At 40.9% G+C, this 19,993-nt stretch overlaps 1 protein-coding gene across 1 annotated transcript in view; it reads left to right on the forward strand.

Moving 5' to 3' along the window:
• Window positions 1-19,094, forward strand: part of LOC128243672 (uncharacterized) — a 36,920-nt gene extending 17,826 nt beyond the window's left edge. Inside the window, exon 4 of the mRNA XM_052961561.1 lies at window positions 18,250-19,094. Coding sequence (XP_052817521.1) covers window positions 18,250-18,474 — 225 coding nt within the window. The 3' untranslated portion in view covers window positions 18,475-19,094. The remainder of the gene's footprint in view (window positions 1-18,249) is intronic.
• Window positions 19,095-19,993: the final 899 nt, after the last annotated feature.

A 19,993-nucleotide genomic window follows, 5' to 3' on the forward strand; every position in this document is an offset into this window, starting at 1 on the left:
TTGCATTTATACTGTAACTGGTGATGCCATGCCTCTAGTAGTGATTGCATGTATACTGTAACTGGTGATACCATGCCACTAGTAGTGATAGCATTTATACTGTAACTGGTGATGCCATGCCACTAGTAGTGATTGCATTTATACTGTAACTGGTGATGCCATGCCTCTCGTAGTGATAGCATGAATACTGTAACTGGTGATGCCATGCCACTAGTAGTGATAGCATGTATACTGTACCTGGTGATGCCATGCCACTAGTAGTGATAGCATGTATACAGTAACTGGTGATACCATGCCACTAGTAGTGATAGCATGTATACTGTAACTGGTGATACCATGCCTCTTGTAGTGATAGCATGTATACTGTAACTGGTGATGCCATGCCTCTTGTAGTGATAGCATGTATACTGTAACTGGTGATGCCATGCCTCTAGTAGTGATAGCATTTATACTGTAACTGGTGATACCATGCCTCTTGTAGTGATAGCATGTATACTGTAACTGGTGATACCATGCCTCTTGTAGTGATTGCATTTATACTGTAACTGGTGATGCCATGCCTCTAGTAGTGATTGCATGTATACTGTAACTGCTGATGCCATGCCTCTAGTAGTGATAGCATGTATACTGTAACTGGTGATGCCATGCCACTAGTAGTGATAGCATGTATACTGTAACTGGTGATACCATGCCTCTTGTAGTAATTGCATGTATAGTTGTATACTGTAACTGGTGATGCCATGCCACTAGTAGTGATAGCATTTATACTGTAACTGGTGATGCCATGCCTCTAGTAGTGATAGCATGTATACTGTAACTGGTGATGCCATGCATCTAGTAGTGATAGCATGTATACCGTAACTGGTGATGCCATGTAACTAGTAGTGATAGCATGTATACTGTAACTGGTGATGCCATGCCTCTAGTAGTGATAGCATGTATACTGTAACTGGTGATGCCATGCCACTAGTAGTGATAGCATGTATACTGTAACTGGTGATACCATGCCTCTTGTAGTAATTGCATGTATAGTTGTATACTGTAACTGGTGATGCCATGCCTCTAGTGGTGATAGCATGTATACTGTAACAGATGATGCCATGCCACTAGTAGTAATAGCATGTATACTGTAACTGGTGATACCATGCCACTAGTAGTGATTGCATGTATAGTTGTATACTGTAACTGGTGATACCATGCCACTAGTAGTGATTGCATGTATACTGTAACTGGTGATGCCATGCCACTAGTAGTGATTGCATTTATACTGTAACTGATGATGCCATGCCTCTTGTAGTGATAGCATGTATACTGTAACTGATAATGCCATGCCACTAGTAGTAATAGCATGTATACTGTAACTGGTGATACCATGCCACTAGTAGTGATAGCATGTATAGTTGTATACTGTAACTGGTGATACCATGCCACTAGTAGTGATTGCATGTATACTGTAACTGGTGATGCCATGCCACTAGTAGTGATTGCATTTATACTGTAACTGATGATGCCATGCCTCTTGTAGTGATAGCATGTATACTGTAACTGGTGATACCATGCCACTAGTAGTGATAGCATGTATACTGTAACTGGTGATACCATGCCACTAGTAGTGATAGCATGTATACTGTACCTGGTGATGCCATGTCACTAGTAGTGATTGCATTTATACTGTAACTGATGATGCCATGCCTCTTATAGTGATAGCATGTATACTGTAACTGATGATGCCATGCCACTAGTAGTGATAGCATGTATACTGTAACTGGTGATACCATGCCACTAGTAGTGATATCATGTATACTGTAACTGGTGATACCATGCCACTAGTAGTGATTGCATTTATACTGTAACTGGTGATGCCATGCCACTAGTAGTGATTGCATGTATAGTTGTATACTGTAACTGGTGATGCCATGCCAATAGTAGTGATAGCATGTATACTGTAACTGGTGATGCCATGCCACTAGTAGTGATTGCATTTATACTGTAACTGGTGATGCCATGCCTCTAGTAGTGATTGCATGTATACTGTAACTGGTGATGCCATGCCACTAGTAGTGATTGTATGTATAATGTAACTGGTGATATCATGCCACTAGTATAGATTACATGTATACCGTAACTGGTGATGCCATGTAACTAGTAGTGATAGCATGAATACTGTAACTGGTGATGCCATGCCACTAGTAGTGATAGCATGTATACTGTAACTGGTGATACCATGCCACTAGTAGTGATTGCATGTATACTGTAACTGCTGATGCCATGCCTCTTGTAGTGATTGCATTTATACTGTAACTGGTGATGCCATGCCACTAGTAGTGATAGCATTTATACTGTAACTGCTGATGCCATGCCTCTTGTAGTGATTGCATGTATACCGTAACTGGTGATGCCATGCCACTAGTAGTGATTGCATTTATACTGTAACTGGTGATGCCATGCCTCTAGTAGTGATTGCATGTATACTGTAACTGCTGATGCCATGCCTCTAGTAGTGATTGCATGTATACTGTAACTGGTGATGCCATGCCACTAGTAGTGATAGCATTTATACTGTAACTGGTGATGCCATGCCACTAGTAGTGATTGCATTTATACTGTAACTGGTGATGCCATGCCTCTAGTAGTGATTGCATGTATACTGTAACTGGTGATACCATGCCACTAGTAGTGATAGCATTTATACTGTAACTGGTGATGCCATGCCACTAGTAGTGATTGCATTTATACTGTAACTGGTGATGCCATGCCTCTAGTAGTGATAGCATGAATACTGTAACTGGTGATGCCATGCCACTAGTAGTGATAGCATGTATACTGTACCTGGTGATGCCATGCCACTAGTAGTGATAGCATGTATACTGTAACTGGTGATACCATGCCACTAGTAGTGATAGCATGTATACTGTAACTGGTGATACCATGCCTCTTGTAGTGATAGCATGTATACTGTAACTGGTGATGCCATGCCTCTTGTAGTGATAGCATGTATACTGTAACTGGTGATGCCATGCCTCTAGTAGTGATAGCATTTATACTGTAACTGGTGATACCATGCCTCTTGTAGTGATAGCATGTATACTGTAACTGGTGATACCATGCCTCTTGTAGTGATTGCATTTATACTGTAACTGGTGATGCCATGCCTCTAGTAGTGATTGCATGTATACTGTAACTGCTGATGCCATGCCTCTAGTAGTGATAGCATGTATACTGTAACTGGTGATGACATGCCACTAGTAGTGATAGCATGTATACTGTAACTGGTGATACCATGCCTCTTGTAGTAATTGCATGTATAGTTGTATACTGTAACTGGTGATGCCATGCCTCTAGTAGTGATAGCATGTATACTGTAACTGGTGATGCCATGCCTCTAGTAGTGATAGCATGTATACCGTAACTGGTGATGCCATGTAACTAGTAGTGATAGCATGTATACTGTAACTGGTGATGCCATGCCTCTAGTAGTGATAGCATGTATACTGTAACTGGTGATGCCATGCCACTAGTAGTGATAGCATGTATACTGTAACTGGTGATACCATGCCTCTTGTAGTAATTGCATGTATAGTTGTATACTGTAACTGGTGATGCCATGCCTCTAGTGGTGATAGCATGTATACTGTAACTGGTGATGCCATGCCACTAGTAGTAATAGCATGTATACTGTAACTGGTGATGCCATGCCACTAGTAGTGATAGCATGTATACTGTAACTGGTGATGCCATGCCTCTAGTAGTGATAGCATGTATACTGTAACTGGTGATACCATGCCACTAGTAGTGATAGCATGTATACTGTACCTGGTGATACCATGCCACTAGTAGTGATTGCATGTATACTATAACTGGTGATACCATGCCTCTTGTAGTGATAGCATGTATACTGTAACTGGTGATACCATGCCTCTTGTAGTGATTGCATTTATACTGTAACTGGTGATGCCATGCCTCTAGTGGTGATAGCATGTATACTGTAACTGGTGATGCCATGCCACTAGTAGTGATAGCATGTATACTGTAACTGGTGATACCATGCCACTAGTAGTGATAGCATGTATACTGTAACTGGTGATACCATGCCTCTTGTAGTGATTGCATGTATACTGTAACTGGTGATACCATGCCTCTTGTAGTGATTGCATGTATACTGTAACTGGTGATGCCATGCCTCTAGTAGTGATAACATTTATACTGTAACTGGTGATACCATGCCTCTTGTAGTGAAAGCATGTATACTGTAACTGGTGATGCCATGCCTCTAGTGGTGATAGCATGTATACTGTAACTGGTGATGCCATGCCTCTTGTAGTGATAGCATGTATAATGTAACTGGTGATGCCATGCCTCTAGTAGTGATAGCATGTATACTGTAACTGGTGATGCCATGCCTCTAGTAGTGATAGCATGTAAACTGTAACTGGTGATACCATGCCACTAGTAGTGATTGCATTTATACTGTAACTGGTGATGCCATGCCACTAGTAGTGATTGCATTTATACTGTAACTGGTGATGCCATGCCACTAGTAGTGATTGCATGTATAGTTGTATACTGTAACTGGTGATGCCATGCCACTAGTAGTGATAGCATGTATACTGTAACTGGTGATGCCATGCCACTAGTAGTGATTGCATTTATACTGTAACTGGTGATGCCATGCCACTAGTAGTGATAGCATGTATAGTTGTATACTGTAACTGGTGATGCCATGCCTCTTGTAGTGATTGCATGTATACTGTAACTGGTGATGCCATGCCACTAGTAGTGATTGTATGTATAATGTAACTGGTGATATCATGCCACTAGTATAGATTGCATGTATACCGTAACTGGTGATGCCATGTAACTAGTAGTGATAGCATGAATACTGTAACTGGTGATATCATGCCACTAGTATATATTGCATGTATACCGTAGCTGGTGATGCCATGTAACTAGTAGTGATAGCATGTATACTGTACCTGGTGATGCCATGCCACTAGTAGTGATAGCATGTATACTGTAACTGGTGATGCCATGCCACTAGTAGTGATAGCATGTATACTGTAACTGGTGATACCATGCCACTAGTAGTGATAGCATTTATACTGTAACTGGTGATGCCATGCCACTAGTAGTGATTGCATTTATACTGTAACTGGTGATGCCATGCCTCTAGTAGTGATTGCATGTATACTGTAACTGCTGATGCCATGCCTCTTGTAGTGATTGCATTTATACTGTAATTGGTGATGCCATGCCACTAGTAGTGATAGCATGTATACTGTAACTGCTGATGCCATGCCTCTTGTAGTGATTGCATGTATACCGTAACTGGTGATGCCATGCCACTAGTAGTGATTGCATTTATACTGTAACTGGTGATGCCATGCCTCTAGTAGTGATTGCATGTATACTGTAACTGGTGATGCCATGCCTCTAGTAGTGATTGCATGTATACTGTAACTGGTGATGCCATGCCACTAGTAGTGATAGCATTTATACTGTAACTGGTGATGCCATGCCACTAGTAGTGATTGCATTTATACTGTAACTGGTGATGCCATGCCTCTAGTAGTGATTGCATGTATACTGTAACTGGTGATACCATGCCACTAGTAGTGATAGCATTTATACTGTAACTGGTGATGCCATGCCACTAGTAGTGATTGCATTTATACTGTAACTGGTGATGCCATGCCTCTCGTAGTGATAGCATGAATACTGTAACTGGTGATGCCATGCCACTAGTAGTGATAGCATGTATACTGTACCTGGTGATGCCATGCCACTAGTAGTGATAGCATGTATACAGTAACTGGTGATACCATGCCACTAGTAGTGATAGCATGTATACTGTAACTGGTGATACCATGCCTCTTGTAGTGATAGCATGTATACTGTAACTGGTGATGCCATGCCTCTTGTAGTGATAGCATGTATACTGTAACTGGTGATGCCATGCCTCTAGTAGTGATAGCATTTATACTGTAACTGGTGATACCATGCCTCTTGTAGTGATAGCATGTATACTGTAACTGGTGATACCATGCCTCTTGTAGTGATTGCATTTATACTGTAACTGGTGATGCCATGCCTCTAGTAGTGATTGCATGTATACTGTAACTGCTGATGCCATGCCTCTAGTAGTGATAGCATGTATACTGTAACTGGTGATGCCATGCCACTAGTAGTGATAGCATGTATACTGTAACTGGTGATACCATGCCTCTTGTAGTAATTGCATGTATAGTTGTATACTGTAACTGGTGATGCCATGCCACTAGTAGTGATAGCATTTATACTGTAACTGGTGATGCCATGCCTCTAGTAGTGATAGCATGTATACTGTAACTGGTGATGCCATGCATCTAGTAGTGATAGCATGTATACCGTAACTGGTGATGCCATGTAACTAGTAGTGATAGCATGTATACTGTAACTGGTGATGCCATGCCTCTTGTAGTGATAGCATGTATACTGTAACTGGTGATGCCATGCCTCTTGTAGTGATAGCATGTATACTGTAACTGGTGATGCCATGCCACTAGTAGTGATTGCATTTATACTGTAACTGATGATGCCATGCCTCTTGTAGTGATAGCATGTATACTGTAACTGGTGATGCCATGCCTCTTGTAGTGATTGCATTTATACTGTAACTGGTGATGCCATGCCACTAGTAGTGATAGCATGTATACTGTAACTGGTGATACCATGCCTCTAGTAGTGATAGCATGTATACTGTAACTGGTGATGCCATGCCTCTAGTAGTGATTGCATTTATACTGTAACTGGTGATGCCATGCCACTAGTAGTGATAGCATGTATACTGTAACTGGTGATACCATGCCTCATGTAGTGATAGCATGTATACTGTAACTGGTGATACCATGCCTCTTGTAGTGATAGCATGTATACTGTAACTGGTGATGCCATGCCTCTAGTAGTGATAGCATGTATACTGTAACTGGTGATGCCATGCCACTAGTAGTGATAGCATGTATACTGTAACTGGTGATGCCATGCCACTAGTAGTGATAGCATGTATACTGTAACTGGTGATGCCATGCCACTAGTAGTGATAGCATGTATACTGTAACTGGTGATGCCATGCCACTAGTAGTGATAGCATGTATACTGTAACTGGTGATACCATGCCACTAGTAGTGATAGCATGTATACTGTAACTGGTGATGCCATGCCACTAGTAGTGATAGCATGTATACTGTACCTGGTGATACCATGCCACTAGTAGTGATAGCATTTATACTGTAACTGGTGATGCCATGCCTCTAGTAGTGATAGCATGTATACTGTAACTGGTGATGCCATGCCACTAGTAGTGATAGCATCTATACTGTAACTGGTGATGCCATGCCACTAGTAGTGATAGCATGTATACTGTAACTGGTGATGCCATGCCACTAGTAGTGATAGCATGTATACTGTAACTGGTGATGCCATGCCACTAGTAGTGATAGCATGTATACTGTAACTGGTGATAACATGCCACTAGCAGTGATTGCATTTATACTGTAACTGGTGATGCCATGCCACTAGTAGTGATAGCATGTATACTGTAACTGGTGATGCCATGCCTCTTGTAGTGATAGCATGTATACTGTAACTGGTGATGCCATGCCACTAGTAGTGATAGCATGTATACTGTAACTGGTGATGCCATGCCACTAGTAGTGATTGCATTTATACTGTAACTGGTGATGCCATGCCACTAGTAGTGATAGCATGTATACTGTAACTGGTGATGCCATGCCTCTTGTAGTGATAGCATGTATACTGTAACTGGTGATGCCATGCCACTAGTAGTGATAGCATGTATACTGTAACTGGTGATGCCATGCCACTAGTAGTGATAGCATGTATACTGTAACTGGTGATGCCATGCCACTAGTAGTGATAGCATGTATACTATAACTGGTGATGCCATGCCTCTAGTAGTGATAGCATGTATACTGTAACTGGTGATACCATGCCTCTTGTAGTGATAGCATGTATACTGTAACTGGTGATGCCATGCCACTAGTAGTGATTGCATGTATACTGTAACTGGTGATGCCATGCCACTAGTAGTGATAGCATGTATACTTTAACTGGTGATGCCATGCCACTAGTAGTGATAGCATGTATACTGTAACTGGTGATACCATGCCTCTAGTAGTGATAGCATGTATACTGTAACTGGTGATGCCATGCCACTAGTAGTGATAGCATGTATACTGTAACTGGTGATACCATGCCACTAGTAGTGATAGCATGTATACTGTAACTGGTGATACCATGCCTCTAGTAGTGATAGCATGTATACTGTAACTGGTGATACCATGCCACTAGTAGTGATAGCATGTATACTGTAACTGGTGATACCATGCCACTAGTAGTGATTGCATGTATACTGTAACTGGTGATACCATGCCTCTTGTAGTGATAGCATGTATACTGTAACTGGTGATACCATGCCTCTTGTAGTGATAGCATGTATACTGTAACTGGTGATGCCATGCCTCTAGTAGTGATAGCATGTATACTGTAACTGGTGATGCCATGCCACTAGTAGTGATTGCATTTATACTGTGACTGATGATGCCATGCCCCTTGTAGTGATAGCATGTATACTGTAACTGGTGATGCCATGCCTCTTGTAGTGATTGCATTTATACTGTAACTGGTGATGCCATGCCACTAGTAGTGATAGCATGTATACTGTAACTGGTGATACCATGCCTCTAGTAGTGATAGCATGTATACTGTAACTGGTGATGCCATGCCTCTAGTAGTGATTGCATTTATACTGTAACTGGTGATGCCATGCCACTAGTAGTGATAGCATGTATACTGTAACTGGTGATACCATGCCTCATGTAGTGATAGCATGTATACTGTAACTGGTGATACCATGCCTCTTGTAGTGATAGCATGTATACTGTAAATGGTGATGCCATGCCTCTAGTAGTGATAGCATGTATACTGTAACTGGTGATGCCATGCCACTAGTAGTGATAGCATGTATACTGTAACTGGTGATACCATGCCACTAGTAGTGATAGCATGTATACTGTACCTGGTGATACCATGCCACTAGTAGTGATAGCATTTATACTGTAACTGGTGATGCCATGCCTCTAGTAGTGATAGCATGTATACTGTAACTGGTGATGCCATGCCACTAGTAGTGATAGCATGTATACTGTAACTGGTGATGCCATGCCACTAGTAGTGATAGCATGTATACTGTAACTGGTGATGCCATGCCACTAGTAGTGATAGCATGTATACTGTAACTGGTGATACCTTGCCACTAGTAGTGATAGCATGTATACTGTAACTGGTGATGCCATGCCACTAGTAGTGATAGCATGTATACTGTAACTGGTGATACCATGCCACTAGTAGTGATAGCATGTATACGGTAACTGGTGATGCCATGCCTCTAGTAGTGATAGCATGTATACTGTAACTGGTGATGCCATGCCACTAGTAGTGATAGCATGTATACTGTAACTGGTGATGCCATGCCTCTAGTAGTGATAGCATGTATACTGTAACTGGTGATGCCATGCCACTAGTAGTGATAGCATGTATACTGTAACTGGTGATGCCATGCCTCTAGTAGTGATAGCATGTATACTGTAACTGGTGATACCATGCCTCTTGTAGTGATAGCATGTATAGTTGTATACTGTAACTGGTGATACCATGCCTCTTGTAGTGATAGCATGTATACTGTAACTGGTGATGCCATGCCTCTAGTAGTGATAGCATGTATAATGTAACTGGTGATGCCATGCCACTAGTAGTAATAGCATGTATACTGTAACTGGTGATACCATGCCACTAGTAGTGATAGCATGTATACTGTACCTGGTGATGCCATGCCTCTAGTAGTGATAGCATGTATACTGTAACTGGTGATGCCATGCCACTAGTAGTGATAGCATGTATACTGTAACTGGTGATGCCATGCCACTAGTAGTAATAGCATGTATACTGTAACTGGTGATGCCATGCCACTAGTAGTGATAGCATGTATACTGTAACTGGTGATACCATGCCTCTTGTAGTAATTGCATTTATACTGTAACTGGTGATGCCATGCCTCTTGTAGTGATAGCATGCATAGTTGTATACTGTAACTGGTGATACCATGCCACTAGTAGTGATTGCATGTATACTGTACCTGGTGATACCATGCCTCTTGTAGTGATAGCATGTATACTGTAACTGGTGATACCATGCCACTAGTAGTGATAGCATGTATACTGTAACTGGTGATACCATGCCTCTAGTAGTGATAGCATGTATACTGTAACTGGTGATACCATGCCACTAGTAGTGATAGCATGTATACTGTAACTGGTGATACCATGCCTCTTGTAGTGATAGCATGTATACTGTAACTGGTGATACCATGCCACTAGTAGTGATAGCATGTATACTGTAACTGGTGATGCCATGCCTCTTGTAGTAATTGCATGTATAGTTGTATACTGTAACTGGTGATGCCATGCCACTAGTAGTGATTGCATTTATACTGTAACTGGTGATGCCATGCCACTAGTAGTGATAGCATGTATACTGTAACTGGTGATGCCATGCCTCTTGTAGTGATAGCATGTATACTGTAACTGGTGATACCATGCCACTAGTAGTGATAGCATGTATACTGTAACTGGTGATACCATGCCTCTTGTAGTAATTGCATGTATAGTTGTATACTGTAACTGGTGATGCCATGCCACTAGTAGTGATTGCATTTATACTGTAACTGGTGATGCCATGCCTCTTGTAGTGATAGCATGTATACTGTAACTGGTGATACCATGCCACTAGTAGTGATAGCATGTATACTGTAACTGGTGATGCCATGCCTCTAGTAGTGATAGCATGTATAATGTAACTGGTGATGCCATGCCACTAGTAGTAATAGCATGTATACTGTAACTGGTGATACCATGCCACTAGTAGTGATAGCATGTATACTGTACCTGGTGATGCCATGCCTCTAGTAGTGATAGCATGTATACTGTAACTGGTGATGCCATGCCACTAGTAGTGATAGCATGTATACTGTAACTGGTGATGCCATGCCACTAGTAGTAATAGCATGTATACTGTAACTGGTGATGCCATGCCACTAGTAGTGATAGCATGTATACTGTAACTGGTGATACCATGCCTCTTGTAGTAATTGCATTTATACTGTAACTGGTGATGCCATGCCTCTTGTAGTGATAGCATGCATAGTTGTATACTGTAACTGGTGATACCATGCCACTAGTAGTGATTGCATGTATACTGTACCTGGTGATACCATGCCTCTTGTAGTGATAACATGTATACTGTAACTGGTGATACCATGCCACTAGTAGTGATAGCATGTATACTGTAACTGGTGATACCATGCCTCTAGTAGTGATAGCATGTATACTGTAACTGGTGATACCATGCCACTAGTAGTGATAGCATGTATACTGTAACTGGTGATACCATGCCTCTTGTAGTGATAGCATGTATACTGTAACTGGTGATACCATGCCACTAGTAGTGATAGCATGTATACTGTAACTGGTGATGCCATGCCTCTTGTAGTAATTGCATGTATAGTTGTATACTGTAACTGGTGATGCCATGCCACTAGTAGTGATTGCATTTATACTGTAACTGGTGATGCCATGCCACTAGTAGTGATAGCATGTATACTGTAACTGGTGATGCCATGCCTCTTGTAGTGATAGCATGTATACTGTAACTGGTGATACCATGCCACTAGTAGTGATAGCATGTATACTGTAACTGGTGATACCATGCCTCTTGTAGTAATTGCATGTATAGTTGTATACTGTAACTGGTGATGCCATGCCACTAGTAGTGATTGCATTTATACTGTAACTGGTGATGCCATGCCTCTTGTAGTGATAGCATGTATACTGTAACTGGTGATACCATGCCACTAGTAGTGATAGCATGTATACTGTAACTGGTGATACCATGCCTCTTGTAGTAATTGCATGTATAGTTGTATACTGTAACTGGTGATGCCATGCCACTAGTAGTGATTGCATTTATACTGTAACTGGTGATGCCATGCCTCTAGTAGTGAAAGCATGTATACCGTAACTGGTGATGCCATGTAACTAGTAGTGATAGCATGTATACTGTAACTGGTGATGCCATGCCTCTAGTAGTGATAGCATGTATACCGTAACTGGTGATGCCATGTAACTAGTAGTGATAGCATGTATACTGTAACTGGTGATGCCATGCCTCTAGTAGTGATAGCATGTATACTGTAACTGGTGATGCCATGCCACTAGTAGTGATAGCATGTATACTGTAACTGGTGATACCATGCCTCTTGTAGTAATTGCATGTATAGTTGTATACTGTAACTGGTGATGCCATGCCTCTAGTGGTGATAGCATGTATACTGTAACTGATGATGCCATGCCTTTTGTAGTGATAGCATGTATACTGTAACTGGTGATGCCATGCCACTAGTAGTGATAGCATGTATACTGTAACTGGTGATACCATGCCTCTTGTAGTGATAGCATGTATACTGTAACTGGTGATGCCATGCCTCTAGTAGTGATTGCATTTATACTGTAACTGGTGATGCCATGCCACTAGTAGTGATAGCATGTATACTGTAACTGGTGATACCATGCCTCTTGTAGTGATTGCATTTATACTGTAACTGGTGATGCCATGCCACTAGTAGTGATAGCATGTATACTGTAACTGGTGATACCATGCCTCTTGTAGTGATTGCATTTATACTGTAACTGGTGATGCCATGCCACTAGTAGTGATAGCATGTATACTGTAACTGGTGATGCCATGCCTCTAGTAGTGATAGCATTTATACTGTAACTGGTGATACCATGCCTCTTGTAGTGATAGCATGTATACTGTAACTGGTGATGCCATGCCTCTTGTAGTGATAGCATGTATACTGTAACTGGTGATGCCATGCCTCTTGTAGTGATAGCATGTATACTGTAACTGGTGATGCCATGCCACTAGTAGTGATAGCATGTATACTGTAACTGGTGATACCATGCCACTAGTAGTGATTGCATGTATACTGTAACTGGTGATACCATGCCACTAGTAGTGATAGCATGTATACTGTAACTGGTGATACCATGCCTCTTGTAGTGATAGCATGTATACTGTAACTGGTGATACCATGCCTCTTGTAGTGATAGCATGTATACTGTAACTGGTGATGCCATGCCTCTAGTAGTGATTGCATTTATACTGTAACTGGTGATGCCATGCCTCTTGTAGTGATAGCATGTATACTGTAACTGGTGATACCATGCCTCTAGTAGTGATAGCATGTATACTGTAACTGGTGATACCATGCCTCTTGTAGTGATAGCATGTATACTGTAACTGGTGATGCCATGCCTCTAGTAGTGATTGCATTTATACTGTAACTGGTGATGCCATGCCACTAGTAGTGATAGCATGTATACTGTAACTGGTGATACCATGCCTCTTGTAGTGATTGCATTTATACTGTAACTGGTGATGCCATGCCACTAGTAGTGATTGCATTTATACTGTAACTGGTGATGCCATGCCACTAGTAGTGATAGCATGTATACTGTAACTGGTGATACCATGCCACTAGTAGTGATAGCATGTATACTGTACCTGGTGATGCCATGCCACTAGTAGTGATTGCATTTATACTGTAACTGGTGATACCATGCCTCTTGTAGTGATAGCATGTATACTGTAACTGGTGATACCATGCCACTAGTAGTGATAGCATGTATACTGTAACTGGTGATACCATGCCACTAGTAGTGATAGCATGTATACTGTAACTGGTGATGCCATGCCACTAGTAGTGATAGCATGTATACTGTAACTGGTGATGCCATGCCTCTTGTAGTGATAGCATGTATACTGTACCTGGTGATACCATGCCACTAGTAGTGATAGCATGTATACTGTAACTGGTGATACCATGCCACTAGTAGTGATAGCATGTATACTGTAACTGGTGATGCCATGCCTCTTGTAGTGATAGCATGTATACTGTAACTGGTGATGCCATGCCTCTTGTAGTGATAGCATGTATACTGTAACTGGTGATGCCATGCCACTAGTAGTGATTGCATGTATACTGTAACTGGTGATACCATGCCACTAGTAGTGATTGCATGTATACTGTAACTGGTGATACCATGCCACTAGTAGTGATTGCATGTATACTGTACCTGGTGATGCCATGCCACTAGTAGTGATAGCATGTATACTGTAACTGGTGATGCCATGCCTCTTGTAGTGATAGCATGTATACTGTAACTGGTGATGCCATGCCACTAGTAGTGATAGCATGTATACTGTAACTGGTGATACCATGCCACTAGTAGTGATAGCATGTATACTGTAACTGGTGATGCCATGCCTCTTGTAGTGATAGCATGTATACTGTAACTGGTGATGCCATGCCTCTTGTAGTGATAGCATGTATACTGTAACTGGTGATGCCATGCCACTAGTAGTGATTGCATGTATACTGTAACTGGTGATACCAGGCCACTAGTAGTGATTGCATGTATACTGTAACTGGTGATACCATGCCACTAGTAGTGATTGCATGTATACTGTACCTGGTGATGCCATGCCACTAGTAGTGATAGCATGTATACTGTAACTGGTGATGCCATGCTACTAGTAGTGATAGCATGTATACTGTACCTGGTGATGCCATGCCACTAGTAGTGATAGCATGTATACTGTAACTGGTGATGCCATGCCACTAGTAGTGATAGCATGTATACTGTAACTGGTGATACCATGCCACTAGTAGTGATAGCATGTATACTGTAACTGGTGATGCCATGCCACTAGTAGTGATAGCATGTATACTGTAACTGGTGATGCCATGCCACTAGTAGTGATTGCATGTATACTGTAACTGGTGATACCATGCCACTAGTAGTGATAGCATGTATACTGTAACTGGTGATACCATGCCTCTTGTAGTGATTGCATGTATACTGTAACTGGTGATGCCATGCCTCTTGTAGTGATTGCATTTATACTGTAACTGGTGATGCCATGCCTCTTGTAGTGATTGCATTTATACTGTAACTGGTGATACCATGCCACTAGTAGTGATAGCATGTATACTGTAACTGGTGATGCCATGCCACTAGTAGTGATAGCATGTATACTGTAACTGGTGATACCATGCCACTAGTAGTGATAGCATTTATACTGTAACTGGTGATGCCATGCCACTAGTAGTGATAGCATGTATACTGTAACTGGTGATACCATGCCACTAGTAGTGATAGCATGTATACTGTAACTGGTGATACCATGCCACTAGTAGTGATAGCATGTATACTGTAACTGGTGATGCCATGCCTCTAGTAGTGATAGCATGTATACTGTAACTGGTGATGCCATGCCACTAGTAGTGATAGCATGTATACTGTAACAGGTGATGCCATGCCTCTTGTAGTGATAACATGTATACTGTAACTGGTGATGCCATGCCACTAGTAGTGATAGCATGTATACTGTAACTGGTGATACCATGCCACTAGTAGTGATAGCATGTATACTGTAACTGGTGATACCATGCCACTAGTAGTGATAGCATGTATACTGTAACTGGTGATACCATGCCACTAGTAGTGATAGCATGTATACTGTAACTGGTGATACCATGCCACTAGTAGTGATTGCATTTATACTATAACTGGTGATACCATGCCACTAGTAGTGATAGCATGTATACTGTAACTGGTGATACCATGCCACTAGTAGTGATAGCATTTATACTGTAACTGGTGATACCATGCCACTAGTAGTGATAGCATGTATACTGTAACTGGTGATACCATGCCACTAGTAGTGATAGCATGTATACTGTAACTGGTGATACCATGCCACTAGTAGTGATAGCATGTATACTGTAACTGGTGATACCATGCCACTAGTAGTGATTGCATTTATACTGTAACTGGTGATACCATGCCTCTAGTAGTGATAGCATGTATACTGTAACTGGTGATGCCATGCCTCTAGTAGTGATAGCATGTATACTGTAACTGGTGATACCATGCCACTAGTAGTGATAGCATGTATACTGTAACTGGTGATACCATGCCACTAGTAGTGATAGCATGTATACTGTAACTGGTGATAACATGCCACTAGTAGTGATAGCATGTATACTGTAACTGGTGATACCATGCCACTAGTAGTGATAGCATGTATACTGTAACTGGTGATACCATGCCACTAGTAGTGATAGCATTTATACTGTAACTGGTGATACCATGCCTCTAGTAGTGATAGCATGTATACTGTAACTGGTGATGCCATGCCTCTTGTAGTGATAGCATGTATACTGTAACTGGTGATACCATGGCACTAGTAGTGATAGCATGTATACTGTAACTGGTGATGCCATGCCACTAGTAGTGATAGCATGTATACTGTAACTGGTGATACCATGCCACTAGTAGTGATTGCATTTATACTGTAACTGGTGATGCCATGCCTCTTGTAGTGATAGCATGTATACTGTAACTGGTGATGCCATGCCACTAGTAGTGATAGCATGTATACTGTAACTGGTGATGCCATGCCACTAGTAGTGATAGCATGTATACTGTAACTGGTGATACCATGCCACTAGTAGTGATTGCATTTATACTGTAACTGGTGATGCCATGCCTCTAGTAGTGATTGCATGTATACTGTAACTGGTGATGCCATGCCTCTTGTAGTGATAGCATGTATACTGTAACTGGTGATACCATGCCACTAGTAGTGATAGCATGTATACTGTAACTGGTGATGCCATGCCACTAGTAGTGATAGCATGTATACTGTACCTGGTGATGCCATGCCACTAGTAGTGATTGCATTTATACTGTAACTGGTGATACCATGCCTCTAGTAGTGATAGCATGTATACTGTAACTGGTGATACCATGCCACTAGTAGTGATTGCATTTATACTGTAACTGGTGATGCCATGCCACTAGTAGTGATAGCATGTATACTGTAACTGGTGATGCCATGCCTCTAGTAGTGATAGCATGTATACTGTAACTGGTGATGCCATGCCTCTAGTAGTGATTGCATTTATACTGTAACTGGTGATACCATGCCACTAGTAGTAATAGCATGTATACTGTAACTGGTGATACCATGCCACTAGTAGTGATAGCATGTATACTGTAACTGGTGATACCATGCCTCTTGTAGTGATAGCATGTATACTGTAACTGGTGATACCATGCCTCTTGTAGTGATTGCATGTATACTGTAACTGGTGATACCATGCCTCTTGTAGTGATAGCATGTATACTGTAACTGGTGATACCATGCCTCTTGTAGTGATAGCATGTATACTGTACCTGGTGATGCCATGCCACTAGTAGTGATTGCATTTATACTGTAACTGGTGATGCCATGCCTCTTGTAGTGATAGCATGTATACTGTAACTGGTGATACCATGCCTCTAGTAGTGATAGCATGTATACTGTAACTGGTGATACCATGCCACTAGTAGTGATAGCATGTATACTGTAACTGGTGATACCATGCCACTAGTAGTGATAGCATGTATACTGTAACTGGTGATGCCATGCCTCTAGTAGTGATAGCATGTATACTGTAACTGGTGATACCATGCCACTAGTAGTGATAGCATGTATACTGTAACTGGTGATACCATGCCTCTTGTAGTAATTGCATGTATAGTTGTATACTGTAACTGGTGATGCCATGCCACTAGTAGTGATTGCATTTATACTGTAACTGGTGATGCCATGCCTCCAGTAGTAAGTTTATGTCTACAGTTTCTGGTGGCATCATGGCTCTAGTAGAGGGTTTATGCGTATTTTCGCTGGGTTGCAATATACTTCTAGAAGTTATTTAACGGTATATATCGTTCGAGACATTATGCGTGAGCAAGTAGATATACTCACAGATTTTTAGTAGCATATTTATTTATTTTGTAGTCATGGTTAGGTCAGTTTATATGAAGTTAGTTAAAGTGTATTATCTCTAAATGTAACATGCTTCCAGTGTTCGCATGTTCTATCATGCGTTCCCGTTTTTTTTCAGTTTAATGAAGCATTTTTTGCATGTACAATTGGTTCTTATTTAGCCGCCCACTTTCGTAATTATCTTGAATAAAAACAATACAAAATAACATAAGGCATGTTATGCAATTTTCTTTCCAGTATGTTTTGCTGTTCGTCAATGAGTATTTATACACCACTGACAGGGAACAACAGTTGAAATACAAGACTATCTCAGGAAAAGTCATTTCGGACATGAATAAAAATCATTTACCTGATAGAAACAACCACATCTGGCATTATACGGGAGAACCTGACAAGCATACGCCAACAGAAGACTTTGGATACCAAACCTTGGTAAATAAACCAAATACGAAGGACCAATAGCTGTCAACAATGATTTTATTCCAAAAGTTGAAAAAATGAGTGCAAAACAATTCGAATGCCCGGTGACTTATGATTCGCTCTTGATTGACATTGATGTTGTGGCGTCAGTTTTATCCCTTTTATACTTTGTGTCATTTTTGTTGATGTTAATGGTTGGTTGTTTATATAAGTATGTCATCTGCCTTTGGCTGCACTGCTTGACCCCGCCGTGTGTCCCATCACGACAGACAGTGTATTTAACTGCCTATAGGGACATGCGTTCGAAAAATCCAGTAACATTGTGATTTCCCTAAAAAAACAGTTAAACCATTTAGCTGTCAGGCGCGTAGCTGACTTTATGCCAATACGCAGTTGCGTTATGAAATTATGACCGGTTGAATTTTTTGTCATACCAAATCCCCCGAATTTGAAATAATAACCTGAGGGTGGAAGGGGTTGAAGGGGTTAATATGCTTTCCGTCAATTCAGAATTGGCATTAGCTACGCGCCTGGTTGTTATCGTTTAAATGGTATGTAAACTTTAAACATGGCAATGAAATCCGTAATGGTTGAACAGATAATCACACCGAAGTTCGTGTAAACATACAACTATGCACATTGATGATTATACCAGCTGAAGAAAGAACCACTAAAAGAAGAAAATTTATTCAAATAGTAAGAATATCTGATTCGGTTTGGTTCGGTACACAAAATCTGATGTATACAGGTTGAGGCAACCGGATTTCCATTCGGAGCTGCTCGGCCAATTTTCGAAAACAACGTTATTTTCGATAAAAATGGCCGAGGAGCTCCGAATGCCGGATTTCGATTGACCAATGACAGCAAAACGTCATTCTACTTCAATTGTGGGAACAAATCCATTATATTATACAGAAATACTGTTGTTGGCAAATGTTGATATATTGTTAAATGATGAAACACTGTGAGTTGAGAATATCATAATTCCTGTCAGAAAGATTCTTTGTCTCATTTTCCTGTAAACCGATGAAAACATTCACTGCTTTGATGGAGGTTATTTCGGATATAGAATGTCAAGTCGGACAATGAGAATTTATGGAGATTTTTCAGTTCAATGAACTTATTTCAATAGCAGTAGATCTGCAAAGTAGTCAGAATTTTTACCTTCTACAAACAAAAGAGTAATTGGGAAAAACTGTTTTATTGAACTTAGTTATATATACGACGCGCAGAGAAGACCCCGGACACTTTTTTCGAGTCTTAAATCTCCTGAAAATTGAAAGGGTGAAAGTTCATAGTTTTTGCATAGCAAATAAGAAATAGCTATTATTAAAATTTGTTTGTCGTGTTTCTGGAAAATTCCCTACCAGTCCCATCAATATTTAAATATATAAATATCATATTGACCGTGATGGCTGCAAAACTAAAACCTGCAAAGATAAGAGAGAAAATCTTCATTTTTAACAATACCCGAACACAAGCTGCTGATAAGATATGATCAATGAGTATTCGATATTAGAATGACAAGATAACAGTCACAGTGCCATACAGAATGTTATCT

This window comes from Mya arenaria, chromosome 8 (genome assembly GCF_026914265.1).
Source record: "Mya arenaria isolate MELC-2E11 chromosome 8, ASM2691426v1".
NCBI lineage: Eukaryota > Metazoa > Mollusca > Bivalvia > Myida > Myidae > Mya > Mya arenaria.